Source organism: Centruroides sculpturatus, unplaced genomic scaffold (assembly GCF_000671375.1).
Source record: "Centruroides sculpturatus isolate CEXI.00-Female unplaced genomic scaffold, Cexi_2.0 scaffold376, whole genome shotgun sequence".
In the NCBI taxonomy this organism is placed as follows: domain Eukaryota; kingdom Metazoa; phylum Arthropoda; class Arachnida; order Scorpiones; family Buthidae; genus Centruroides; species Centruroides sculpturatus.
Window position 1 is genome coordinate 336,936 of NW_019384863.1, and position 14,334 is coordinate 351,269.

At 30.1% G+C, this 14,334-nt stretch overlaps 1 protein-coding gene across 1 annotated transcript in view; it reads right to left on the reverse strand.

Moving 5' to 3' along the window:
- LOC111630701 (sphingosine-1-phosphate lyase-like) overlaps positions 1-7,176 on the reverse strand; it is a gene marked incomplete at its 5' end in the record, with an annotated part of 55,044 nt that extends 47,868 nt beyond the window's left edge. Inside the window, one exon of the mRNA XM_023374845.1 lies at positions 6,994-7,176. Coding sequence (XP_023230613.1) covers positions 6,994-7,176 — 183 coding nt within the window. The remainder of the gene's footprint in view (positions 1-6,993) is intronic.
- Between the last annotated feature and the right edge of the window lie 7,158 nt (positions 7,177-14,334).

Sequence of the window (14,334 nt, forward strand, 5' to 3'; positions counted from 1 at the left end):
CTCGCCCCCTGCAGGGGAATTTCGAAAAATCCCTTCTTAGTGTGCATTTTCATGACATACCCTAACTGTGTACCAAATTTCACATCTTTAGGTTCAGCGGTTTGCTCTGGGCGATGATGAATCAGTCAGGAAATGTAATTTTATATATCACAAGTTTGGACACGTGCACTGCATATCTTGCTGACCACGTAACCGTGCCACACAGTTACCTATCTCATATATGTATGCATCTTGTCCCTCACCATCCGCCGACACCAAAAATATAATGCTTACCTAGATGATATCTTTTAATTTATACAAATGTTTATTGAAATAATATACAGCCTATGTCCATCCTGAAGGTCCATTCTAAATATTGGTGAAAGAATTTTTGAAATCGGATGAGTAGTTTCAGAGATTACCTCCTACATCCAACTTATAAATTTTAGCTCTTTATAATATTAGTATGGATCAGAGTTTTTCAACCTGTGGGTTGCGACCCCTCGTGGGGTCGCGGGTAAAAGAAAAAGACAAGTGTTTGTAGGTCCTACACCACAATAAAAAAAACTACAATTTCAGTGAGCTTCTTTGGAATGTTTGGTTGAGATGTGACGCATATGCTTTGATGGTTTCATACTCTCATGTGATAATACATCGCCACAAATTACACATTGAGATTTATTATTCATGACAGTAAACCCGTATTTCAAGTAATTGTCGTCGTAATGTCTATTTTTTTTGGTTTTGATTGACTTCCATCACTGCCACTTGTACCAGACATGGAGGGTTGCGATCTTTTTTTGAGAAACTTGTCCATTTTATTCTCATGCGGAGCAAAGTGCAAAGACAATACAATCACATCTGTACTTGTTGGTGCACTCAGACAACTGATGGAAACAAAAGAAAGCGTGCGTGTGTATGTTACTGCACGGGCAGCACAAGGCACACTCACCTCCAGAGCTCCCGTGGCAAAGTTACTATTTGTAGGGGTCTTGCGACTTCTTTTACACATTACAATTGGTTTGTCAATCAATATTTAGGTCTCAACAGAAAGAAAATTAAATATGTAGTTTTTAAAATCACTGACATAGTTTTAATATGGCCCTGGGGTTGCCAGAATATTTTAACTTGTAAAGGGGCTGCATATTCAAGAAGGTTGAAAAACACTGGTATAGATGATTCAAAATAACATTTATAAAAACTGTACAAATATTTTCATTTTATTATGTAAAGTTTCATCACATAAAAGAACAAAATATGACCTTCAAATCAAATGCTAGAATTTATGTGATTTGAAAACAGATGAATTAAAGATTGCTACTATAAAAACAACAAACAACTTTAATTTTTGTTTAAATGCATTTAGTTTTGTATCATTTGCATTAAAATAGGATTTGTAAACTTGGAAAAGTTAATTTTTTGTATAATAAAATATTTAATCTTTTAGGAGGAAATAAAAGTTCAGCTGCTTTTACATTTTTGTCTGTCTACTTTCTGATGTTTCAAACTCTGGGATTATGTTCACTTACATTAATTTCAGCTGATAAAACTTGCATAATAAAACAAAAGTACAGTACTTGTACTCTTTTCATGAGATATAAATATATAAATATTTATAATAAATATGATTAATATTATCAACAATATGAGATGTAGTTCTTGGAAAATCAGCGCACAAATTATTTTGTTAATGCAAATAACAAAACAATTATAATAAAGTATAATAAACATTTTATATTGATTGCAAGAGTGACAATACATTTACATAAGATGAATTATTATAAAAGTTGCTTCTAGCCCGTGATATAAATATATTAATTAAATTATCCACAACCGTGAGGCAGATAATAGTGAGGGCTTATCAGACCAATGATGGGCACAAACGCTCAGGGATCAAAGTGAAAACAATTTAAAAAACTCAAAAAATTACTACTTAAGTGTGAAAACAAAAATCCAAAATGCATTTCGGACTATTTTCCCAATAGAAAATAGTCCCTCATCAGTTGGTATTAGTTAAAGATAATGCTATAATAGAATTATACAAGGTAACGATCAACTTAAAAACTAAGCCTAAAGTTATACAATATAAAAATTGAAGACACACTGTAACAGTATGAGTAGTAAGCATCATCAGTAGGTATATTAAAAATTATACAAAGTAGGGGTAACCTTAAAACTGCCTAAAACTATACAATATAAAAGGTGAAGACGCCATTATAACAGTATGAGCAGTAAACTATATCAGTGTAGACAGGTGTAATAAATCTTCATGACTTGCATGGTGGAGTGACATACAGACATGGTGGAGTGACTGTATGTCACTCCACTATGCAAAGTCATGAAGATTTATTACACTTGTCTACACTGATATTGCCTACTGCTCATACTGTTATAATGGTGTCTTCACCTTTATATTGTATAGTTTTAGGCAGTTTTAAGGTTACCCCTACTTTGTATAATTTTTAATATACCTACTGATGATGCTTACTACTCATACTGTTACAGTGGTGTCTTCAATTTTTATATTGTATAACTTTAGGCTTAGTTTTTAAGTTGATCGTTACCTTGTATAATTCTATTATAGCATTACCTTTAACTAATACCAACTGATGAGGGACTTTTTCTATTGGGAAAATAGTCCGAAATGCATTTTGGATTTTTGTTTTCACACTTAAGTAGTAATTTTTTGAGTTTATTAAATTGTTTTCACTTTGATCCCTGAGCGTTTGTGCCCATCATTGGTATGATAAGCCCTCACTATTATCTGCCTCACAGTTGTGGATAATTTAATTAATATAAGATGAATTATTTTCACTAATTAAAATTTAATATTTGAAAACAGAAATTAAGCAAATGGCATCACTAAAGTAACCAGACATTCTGAATTAGGTGGGACAATCTTGCTTTTTAATATGCTGTCCCAATTTTTAAACTGTTTGAAAAATGTCACTTTTGGATTATTTCATAGTTATATTCAAAAAGAGCCAAAATATTAATTGCACAAATTGTAAGTCAAAGATGAATCACAAGATGAATCACAAGATGAATCACAAGATGAATCCAGTTATAGCATAAAAATTCTAATATAAAATTTATAGAAACAGTAGACAAATTGACAATTTAATGTCCTGTCTGTCAGAGGGCAGTGAATATATAAACATGTATTGCACACATATCACAGTCATTTGAATTAGCAACATAAAGAAGTTGATTGTTTTTGCTAATTATCTGGGTTAAAAATCATCAATTAAAGCAAACAGAACTTCACTCCAAGCTGTAATTAACTATTAATTATTGCTTTCATTGTAGGTCATTTTGTAAACAACTAGGTGTATATTGATTGATTGTAACATCTGTCATCAGTGATGTCAGAAGCAATGTTCCCTCTAATTTTTTTTGTAGATGAGCGGAACATATACTTCTCTGAGCAAAAATATTTTATGAGCTTATATATATATATATAAAATTATTTTTTCCTGTAAAAATGAAAATAATTAGTTATAAAGTAGAGATTAAAATTCATTTTAAAACATACTTTTATACGAAATATTATCTTTTGTCAATGATTTAATGTATTTAATCGAAATATACGCAGCAATAATCATGTTGCAGACAGAGTGAGAAATAAGTAAACAACAATTCAAATCGGTGTGCATGCTCGCCTGCGTGGCACATAAATTCTCGTGCGCGGCAACAATTTGAGCAGTGCGCGGCCACGCAGCTTAGAGGGAACATTGGTCAGAAGGCTAAAAAACTGGCAATCATCAACCAGAATCAATCACAACTCATCTGACATCATGTTAAAGTGCCTGTTTATTGTCCCACTTTTTACATTCCAGGATCTGGTCACTTTAGACATCACTCTGAAAACACATTGTATTTTTATTATTTATCAATGTATTTTAACAACTGCTTTAATGAAACAAGTGCATTATCAAATTACAAATTCATCTTTGAGTATGCTAATTCCAACTGTTAGCAAGATAGTTTTCATCACAGACACATATTTAAAGATCATAATATCAACAAAACATTAGAATACTTTATAGCAGGGGTGGCCAACCTTTTTGTTTCTCTGGGCCGCATTGGAAGAAGTCAAGGAGTTTTGGACCACAAGTTTATATAATATATACTTATGGCCCAATATACATGTATATTTAAGGATTAACATGTCTAGATTATAATAATAAATATTAAAACTTTATCATAAAAAAGGATATTTTAAAAAATTACTTCTACAGACACTTGGAATGTTTGCTTAGAAATAGATACATTCATTTATTATAAAAGAGACAGACAAAAATTTATTTGAAAAACACAAATATTTGTTTTATTTGGGTCTCTAGTTAATAAAAAAACAACGAAACACCATTTTAAATTGCATTCTTATTCAACTAATACATTTATAAATAATATGTAGCCCAAAAAGTAGCCATTGCGTCAAATGATATTTTTTACGCCAAACTAATAAAAGAGTAGCCTAAAATTAAATATTTACAGGAATGTATATCTTTGAAAAATAAAAAGAATAGGTAGTTAGCAATTTTAAATCAAGTATCAATTATTATAGATGAATGAGTTGTTTAGCAATAGCTATGTTCTATGTATAGTCACTAAAAGACACCAAAGCAGAATAAGGATTCATATATATAAGAAATTCAAATAAAACCATGGTTTAAAGATTTAACCATGCCATTGCAAGGCCACTCGCTTTCTACTTATTCAATATGCTGATTGTTTTGTGACCCTATTTTCAAATATAGAGTTTAATATATACATTTGTTTATTAGATAAACAGATCTTGAAATATGAAATTATCTATTTCTTGATTTAAAAAAATTTTCCAAGGTAGATTTTTAGTGGCANTTATAAATAATATGTAGCCCAAAAAGTAGCCAAAATGCCAAATGATATTTTTTATTTCAAACAAAAAAAGTAGTCATATTTGGCACAATTTAGCCAAATCTTGCAACGTTGGAAGAAATACTAAATAAAACTGGAGTTGTGACTCAAAGGATTATAGACCCAAATGTGGGAAAGGAGAAAAAAGACAAAAAATAAAGAAGTGAGAAAGATTGGAAAATTAAGGGTCAATATTTGCATAACAGAAGATCTATTTAACCTTTCTCACTACTTTTTATCTTTTGTCCTTTCTCACCTTTCCCTCCCTTTCCCAAATTTGAGGCTATAATCGTTTGAATCACAACACCAGCTTTATTTAGTAATCCTTCCTCATTCTCACGTCTCCAAGTATTTGAAAATATTTCCTTTCCACTCAAAAATAAAATATGAATAAAGGTTTACGGCATTGTGAAACTTCTTTTTTGAGTTTATGCCGTTGAAATAAATAAATAATAGAAAAATTAAAACATTTGTCAGTTTTGTTTACATGTTTATTGGGCCGCATTGAAACTTGCCTTGGGCCGCGGGTTGGACATCCCTGCTTTATAGCAAACAAAACTATTTTTGCTTAAAGTTTCAATTATTATCAAAATTAATTCATTAACCACTTTAAATGAGAAGCATTTCACTACTTCTAAAGTTGACCACTAAGTTCAAAGTTTTTGTCATAAATCTACAACAATTCTACAGTCTTTTTCACTTGCATTTAGTTTTTAGGACTTCTGCTTAATCTCAAAAAGCTCTCATATTTTTATTAACACTTTTTTAGATAGGGCTTTCCGTTGCTTACATATATAATGTGTTTGTAAACTAAGTCCTCTTTTGGGTATTCTTATGTACTTGAAACTTTATTTCCTAAATTTATTCCAGGTTTACAGTAGACCTGTTTTCTACATCCTAATCTCTCCCTTATTTTTTCTCAACAGTTAAGTATTGCTTAAAAACTTAATTTCTTAAAATACATAGTTATAGCTGAATAACTGAGTACTGCTGAATTATTATTCACCCAAAAGCTTCTATAAATGCAAAAACTGATAAAAGTCAGATGATGCTAGATTGGGAATATACAGATATTATTCAAAGATTTTCCACTTGAAATATTTTCAGCAATTCATGTGCACTATGACAAAATGTGACCTTGTATTGTCTTCTTTATGGAACAACAATAACCATCAAAAGTTGTTGTTAAACCCTGAAAAAATTACAGCAGACCATTCTCTCAAGTAATTTTACTTCATAATAATGCAAGGTCACATTTCTCAAATTGGCAGGAGGTTTCTTTGATGAGAATTTGCAAAAGTTTATCTTCTACAGAAATTTTTGAAAGTTTTACAAAACAAAATTTTGTTAGGCAACTACAGTTTAATGTACTAGTTGTAACAGGATGCTATTTCTGTTATTAATAATGTTAATAATAGGCTTTTTTTACCTATCATTCACTTATAATAACTCAATAAATTCAGAATATGCTTTGTCAGTTTGAAAGCTATAGTTAACTTCAAGCAATTCAAATAATTATTTATAGACAGACAAAGTCTGTTTTAATGATTGACTAATTAATTAATGTGAGACACTTGTATATTTAGGCTACACAATCAGCCACAATTCTGTTCATTACAGAAAGTTCTGAACTGCAACAGGATTGACCACATAAATGCATGGGAACAATGCCTCAACCTTTTCATACTATTCCAAGAAAAATTATGGGAATTTGGGTATAATTCAATTGAAGAATCAGTAGTATATCTTTAATTATGAGATATCTTTAATTATGCACATAGTGAAAACTCTATTTTAAATTTATTTCAAACTATAAATGATTGTTAAATTATACAAAACACTGAAGTGATATAAAAAGTGATTTTATGCAAGGAAAAACAAGAAACGATGATGATAAAAATCAAGAATATAAAATATTTCCAGCAAGATGTAATAGTCATGTATTGTACATGTTAAATTCTCTAATTTGCCAGATTGTGAATTCTAATCCTGTTTCAGAAATGACTATTTTTCAGATTTTATTAAGGATTATTGTTTGAAAGAGTACATATTACACTTAAATATTAAATAAAACACTAAATTTTGTTTAATGCCACATTTTCAAAATATTACCTTTGACCAACCTTCCTTTGGTAGCTGAAGGTGATAGTCTGGATTACTCATCATCTTTTTTGTATTGTTTCTTATCTGTAGAACTGCTTTCTCTATCTCCTTTGCAACAATTGTCCGAATTATCGGAAGTCTTTTTATTATAGAAAAAACATTTCTCTTAATTACTTCCAACAGATCTGGAATGAAAAATAAATATGAATTTAAATACGAAGAAATCATTTAACATTTATTTTTAATAAAATGAACTATAATTATAATGAAACAATCATAATTTTTGTTTAATTTGTTTAAGGTGAGAAAAAAAATTCTATTTATTTCAACAATCAGAAAGCAAATAAAAAAAATATTTTGCATATTTTGATTTTATTTAGAAATGTTCTATTGACAATGTATAAAATAATTTATTTTTGTCTTTCCATTCTGCAGACACTAAAAAATCTTTACTCATGTTTATTGTGGATGTGGTTTAGTTTGGTTTATTTGGTTATGGGGATGTCTCCCAGTATTTTCTACAGGAAACTAGTCCCTATTTAGGTGTTACTAGCATGAAGAAAACCCAGAAAACTCCATGTGGCCAGCCTGTTGGCAAAGTGCAAACCCATAACCAACTTCTAGTGTTCAATGGTTTGTTGTGGATGTAATCAAGTCTACAATAGAATGGGTGAAGGAGAGTTCTCAAACTCCAGGCCAAAAAACACCTATAAAAATTTAAGGATCCAGCTCAGATTCAAGCATAGATCCTTTAGAATGGCAGAACAAAGTCTGAAGGATTAAATTGGGCTATATTACTGCTACTATTAATACCAAAAATAATTACTGGCTAACAAGTTTTTTGTTGAATATCTATCAACACTTGCTCTTAACTAATTTGAGGATTCTGAATTCAGATCAGGGGTTTGTTTGTTTTTTTTTTTTCAGAAAGCTCTGGTTTTTTTTTGCAATCAATAAATGACAAAATTTCAATTTTTCATGTTTAACTCATTGACCTTTTATATATATATACACCCTATATATATACTACCTATTAACATATTAACTGCAGTATCCAAGAAGTATGTGGAAGTAACAAAGCCTAACAGGAAGGTTGTAATTTCAATGATTGAGGTGAAAAGGGAAATTATGAAGCATGAAAGTGGTACCAATGTGGCAAATCTGGCATCAATATTTAACATATCAAAGTTGATGATGTGTATCATTCTTAAGAACAAAGAAGCAATTAAAAGCAGCAAATGCGGTTAAAAGTGTGAAAATATTGACCTCCAAGAGATCACACATTATTGAGGAGCTGGAAAAACTGCTCAGAGTGTGGATAAATGAGAAGCAATTGGTTGGTGAAATCATCTCCATGAAAATTTTGTGAGAAAGCCAAACAACTTGCATAGTGACTTGAAGAAACAGGCCATCACCACTCATTACTAAAGTACAGTACAGTAAATGCAATTTCATTTTACTATACAGGAATTAAGATTATTTATGTATTTACTTATTCTTTAGTCCATTATTTTCATAAAAATAAAGTCAAGCATTGTACAGTGAAATCTAAAATAGAAAGGAAATATATTCAATTTTCATTCTGATTATTAAATCAATTGAACATCAGTGAGTAATTATGATTAAACTTTCATTTCGAAAAAAATTTGTGTTTGATAAAAATTAATCTATCATCAAAATTATGAAATAAAAACAAAGAATAAACTTTTCAATTAAACAGAAATTCCTTAATGCCAGTAATCTATGTCTGAAAAATCAGACAGACATTCTATGTCAACGGTTCCCAACCTTTTTCGGGTAGCGACCCCCTTTTTATAAAAGCCAAGTGACCCGCGACCCCGATACAATTGAAAAAGGTATTTTTAATAAGGTAATTAAAAAACAATGAAATTAGTTTTTTAGTATAATTTATTTTAAATTATGTTTAATAATTAATTTAATGAGATGGTTGACATTGCATGTATTATTAACCAGCCTCAAAATTCGCGAGTGAGATTTTGTTAACGCCAACCTCATGTCGTTCTCAACATTTAATTTATTCCTCTCAAAACTCTCAACACGTGATTCAACCAACTGTGACAGAACAGCGTACTCAGATTACACTTATTTNTTTTCAATATATTTATTTTGTTTGTACAAAATAAAAAAATAATTTTTAACGATACAATAGTCTTCGTTAGGCTTAACATCAAAGAAAATTCAACGTGAAGCGACATGCAACGGAGAAAAATTTCAACATGGGATAAATTAATATATTTTTTTCGTACATAATTGGTTATCCGACAAATAAGTTATCTGAACAACCCCAGTCCCCAATTGATTCGGATAAACGACACTCTACTGTATATACAAAAATTACATATATATGCATGTATATTTATATATAAGTCCTTTCAACTTAAATTTCTACAGAGGAACTTGATTTGAGTTCAAATTCCAAGTAGTACTACTATATAGCCACATAGCATATAGGAATACAGTATTCATATACAATTTCAAACAATCATTTCAAAAATTGTTACTTAAGTCAGAATTACAAATCATTATATCAATACAATCATAAAACAATAACAAAATGGATACTCTGCTTGCCTTTAGTGCCAAATTCATCTGTAATTAGAAATTTAATTATGACAGAAATCCAACAATATGATCATAATTAAATATTTATAAATTGAGACAGTTAACAGTGATTCTACTAATTGCAACAACATTTACTATAAATTATAATTCTAAAACTAACTATAATAAATATAGTAATTAAGATAAAGAAAATCAGTGAATAAATCTAACTAAAGAATGGAATTAATTTATTCAACAGAACAAAATTTACTACTTTATAAATAAAATTTGGTATAAATATTGCAATTTATTAGTTAAATAAACTTTCACATATCTGATAATGCATTAAAAAATTGTGTCAACTGATATAGACACAGATATAAATGAATTCATCTCATATTTTATCTAATCAACATATCAATAATCAACATATGGTTATCAGTGTTGATCAACTTTATTTAACCTAGTCAAGAAAATTTCTGCTAAGATCTATTAAAAAAAAATCATATTAGAATCTTAATTCACTATCTAGTTTCCAGATTTCTAAAAATTGGATTAAAGGACACTTAAAAATAATTAACCTTCAGACAGACACCTTTGATCAATTTGATAAACCATGTACATTTTGAATTGTCATTTCTTAATGAAAATTTAGCCATGCCTACTTTTCAGTAGCTTCATTTTTTTCATTCTTGATGGTTACTTCAATTCTTAAAATTTGAAAATCTTCAAAGTGTATATATATATCTCAATCTTTTTTAAATATAATTTTGATATATAAACAAAATAAGCAATTACCCACAAACCATCAATTAATTCACTAACTAATCGTTAAACAAATGTTTAATTTTAAATTATTGCACCTCTTCTCATTACATACTGAACATTTAAAATATTGCCTGGTTTTGTTGGTAGTACAGTGAATTCAAGAAATAATACTTAGATAAAACTACTATGCATGAGAAAGTGGAATAAAGTACAGTACATATGAGTAGAATGAGAATAATAAAAGATTAATTTGTTAATTGTATTTTGTTATTGATTTTCTAATAATGATAAATATTTTAAACTAAACAATACATCAAAAATAAGATTTCTAATATACTGTAAGAATTCATAAAATATTTGCTTAATAATCAAAAATTTAAAAAATGTGATCATTTTGATACATTGCATCATCATCTTAAAGGTTTTATATTTTGCTTGCCAAAAGGATATTTTCACTCCATTCTATCCCACACCAAAATAATTTTACTTTTAACTAAACTAGTTTAATAAATAAACAATTATTGTTTAGTTATTTAACCATGAAAAATAAAATACAGTGGAACCTGGGTTAATGAATGCTCTAGTTAATGACCAAATTGATTAACAAACTTTTATTTTGCAAAAATTTTTTCTCAAATAATGGATGAAATTCAAATAACGAATGCAATGGTTTTTTGTGTCAGATTTTAGTTGTTGTTAGGCATGTGTGAGGTAAACATTGCTTTTCTGAGTGTTTGTGCTAAACTTATTTTTTCAGTTTTGTGATTTATATATTTAATCAATAGGATACTCAAGAAAGAGAAAACTGATAGTGGTGATAGAAAATGTTTTAATATAGCATTAAAGAAAGAAATTACAGTATACGTGGTGTGTTCAAAAAGTATCGGACCTTTGGTCGGCAAAAATAAATTTATTGACTTTGAGGTACAAAACCCTAATCCCCTTCAAAGTAGTCTCCTTGGTAATGTATACACTTCTCCCAGCGTTCCTGCCATTGCTGGAAACACTGCTGGAACGCATCTTTTGGAATGGTTATCAGCCGGTCCGTCGCATTTCGCATGATGTCTTCTCTCGACTAAATTTGGGTTCCTTTTAGCGGCATTTTCAGCTTGAGAAATAGCCAAAGGTCACACGGAGCCATGTGGAGAGAGTACGGAGCGTGACGAACCACAGGAGTATTGTGTTTGGCGACGAAAGCCCGAATCAGATGCGCAGAATGGGCGGATGCGTTATCACGATGGAGCTGCCAAGTTTTGATCGACCACAGATCCGGTCGTTTGCGTCGCACTGTATCGGAAAGACGACGAAGGACCTCCTGGTAGTACTCCTTTGCGATGGTTTGGCCTTGTGGTGCGTACTCACGACACACCACCCCACGAGAGTCGAAAAAACTGTCAACATGACCTTTGATATTGCTGCGGACCTGCCGCGCTTTTTTTGGCCTCGAGGATCGTCCCCGAAAGCCTGCTGAATCTTGCGAATGGTTTACACTCGGGTATCGCCAAGGTTTTTGGCAAAATTTGATGTAATATCGCTGCTCACGTTGTTCAGTCATTTTCCAGCTTAGTGGAATCCGACGAGAGCGCACTACATGACCTCACTCATAGGCCGATTGCCAACGACTGACGCTTCCTGCAGGCGGGAAAAAATTCAGGGCTGTGCATGACTGTCCCCTCCACAATTCCACCGAAGGAGGCCTCTCACGCATCATTGGTTTATGCGGAAAAAAAAGGTCCGATACTTTTTGAACAGACCACGTATTCAAAACCCAAGAACAGCATTCATGTTTATGATATCACTAAAGAATATAATGTAACAAAATCGACTATCTCTTCAATTATTAAAAACAAAGAAACATTTAAAGCTGCCAAAGTCGTTAAAGGAGTGAATATGATATCAAAACAACAAATCTGAAGTTTTAGATGAAGTTGAAAAATTGCTAATAATATGAATGAATGAAAAGCAACATTCCTGGAAAAAGTGTTAGTGAAGTTATAATTTTTGAAGATCCTAAAAATTTACACAGTGACTTGTTGACCCAGACAGCCAGTACAAGTGCAGATGGGCAGGACTTTAAAGTGAGCTGAGAGTGGTTTAATAGGTTTCATCGACGAAGTGACATTCACAGTGTCATAAGGCATGGAGAAAATTTGAGTTCAGATGAAAAAGCAGAAAAAGCATTTGTGGATGAATTTATAGTTTGTAAAAAGTGAAGGATACATCCCAAATCAAGTGTTTAATTGCAATGAGACCAGTCTTTTTTAAAGGAAAAAAATGCCTAGACGAACATACACAGTCCAAGAAGAGAATGCACTACCCAGACATAAGTCCATGAAGGATAGGCTCACCCTTTTATTTTGTGCTAATGTAAGTGGTGACTTCAAAACCAAGCCACTTTTAGTCTACAATGCTGAAAATCCCCATGCCTTTAAAAAACAATAACGTGATAATGTCCAAACTGCCTGTACAATGGAATGCTTGGGTAACTCGAACCTTGTTCATGAATTGGATCACAGAAGTGTTTGCTCCAACTGTCAAAAATTATCTTCAGCAAATGGATCTTCCTCTTAGATGTTTTCTCTTAATGGATCAGTACAATCACAAAGTTCAGAGGAAGACCTGGATAGTGAGAATGACTTCATCAAGGTCAAATTCACCCAACACTATTCCATTACTGCAACTAATGAAACAGCAAATGATTTCCAATTTTAAAAAGCTGTACACCAAGACACTGTTCACCAGTGTTTCCAGGTTATCAATGATACTGACTTCATAGAATTTCTAATTAAGAAACAAATGAATTAATAGGATTAATTTTAAAACCACATAGGACTATTTATTAACATTACACTTCAATCTTTTTAGGCAGTTAAAATAAATTATTTATATTCCTAAAAAGGATGTATTATAGCCTATCGATCTTCATACAATAATTTTTATGCATTTTAATACTGAAAGGTATTATTTTTATTATTTTCAGAAAATAAACAGTTAAGGACAGAATTTTGTCATATTTTATAAATAAAAAATTTACTTGACATAGAATCTTAAGTACTTCTTAATACTTAAGTTAAGAAAGTATTAAGAAAAAAGTTAATAAGTAATAGGCAAATTTGATACAAATTTTCATAAAACAAATCAAATGTCTATTTTCAAAATTAACAAATGCAATTATAGCAGTTGTTACAACTAAAATAATTTCTATTTCAAATTTATTTCCAAAAATTTTTCACATGTCATTCAATTTGATGAAATTCATTAACACTCCTTTCATTACCATAAATTTATGGGTTAGACATTTTCTTACCATTAGATTCTTTGAACTTTATTCTACAAACTATGTTATGATTTACAAAATATCCTTTTTGATACATACACATATATTAATTCAGCTATAATCTATTTGTACAAATATATTAATGTTTATTCATTAATTCATTCTTGTGTGCAACTTTTACAGTGATTTAAGGCAAATTTAGTGAAAGAATTAACTTCCTAGATTTGTGAATAAAAATTTTTAAATATATATAATTTATATATAACAAAATTATGACAAGTAAAACAAATTGCAAATACCTAATTTCATAAGTATTCTGTATTTCACTTTTTTTTTGTTTTTGTTAGTTATGATGATGCTTTCCTTATTTAGAACAATAATCATGATACTCAATAATATAAAACTGGTGAATTAGATCTAAATATTGATAAATGGAATTATGATAATATTCTAATTGAATATTACCTCACTTATTTAAATATAGCATACATAATGAAAATAATAATGACTCAAAAATATTTCTTTATAAGCAAACTTCTAAATTTAGGATTTAGGCTATAAAATCATTAAGTCTAATTATGAAAAATCATCAGGTCACATTACTTTGCAGTCAAATGATATAAACAGACCAAATGTAAAAAATGATAAAATTAATTATCTGATTTTATGTGTAAATTTTTGAATAAACTGTGCTAATCTTCAAACTTTTTTTCACAAAATAAATATTTTCAAATTTGATACAA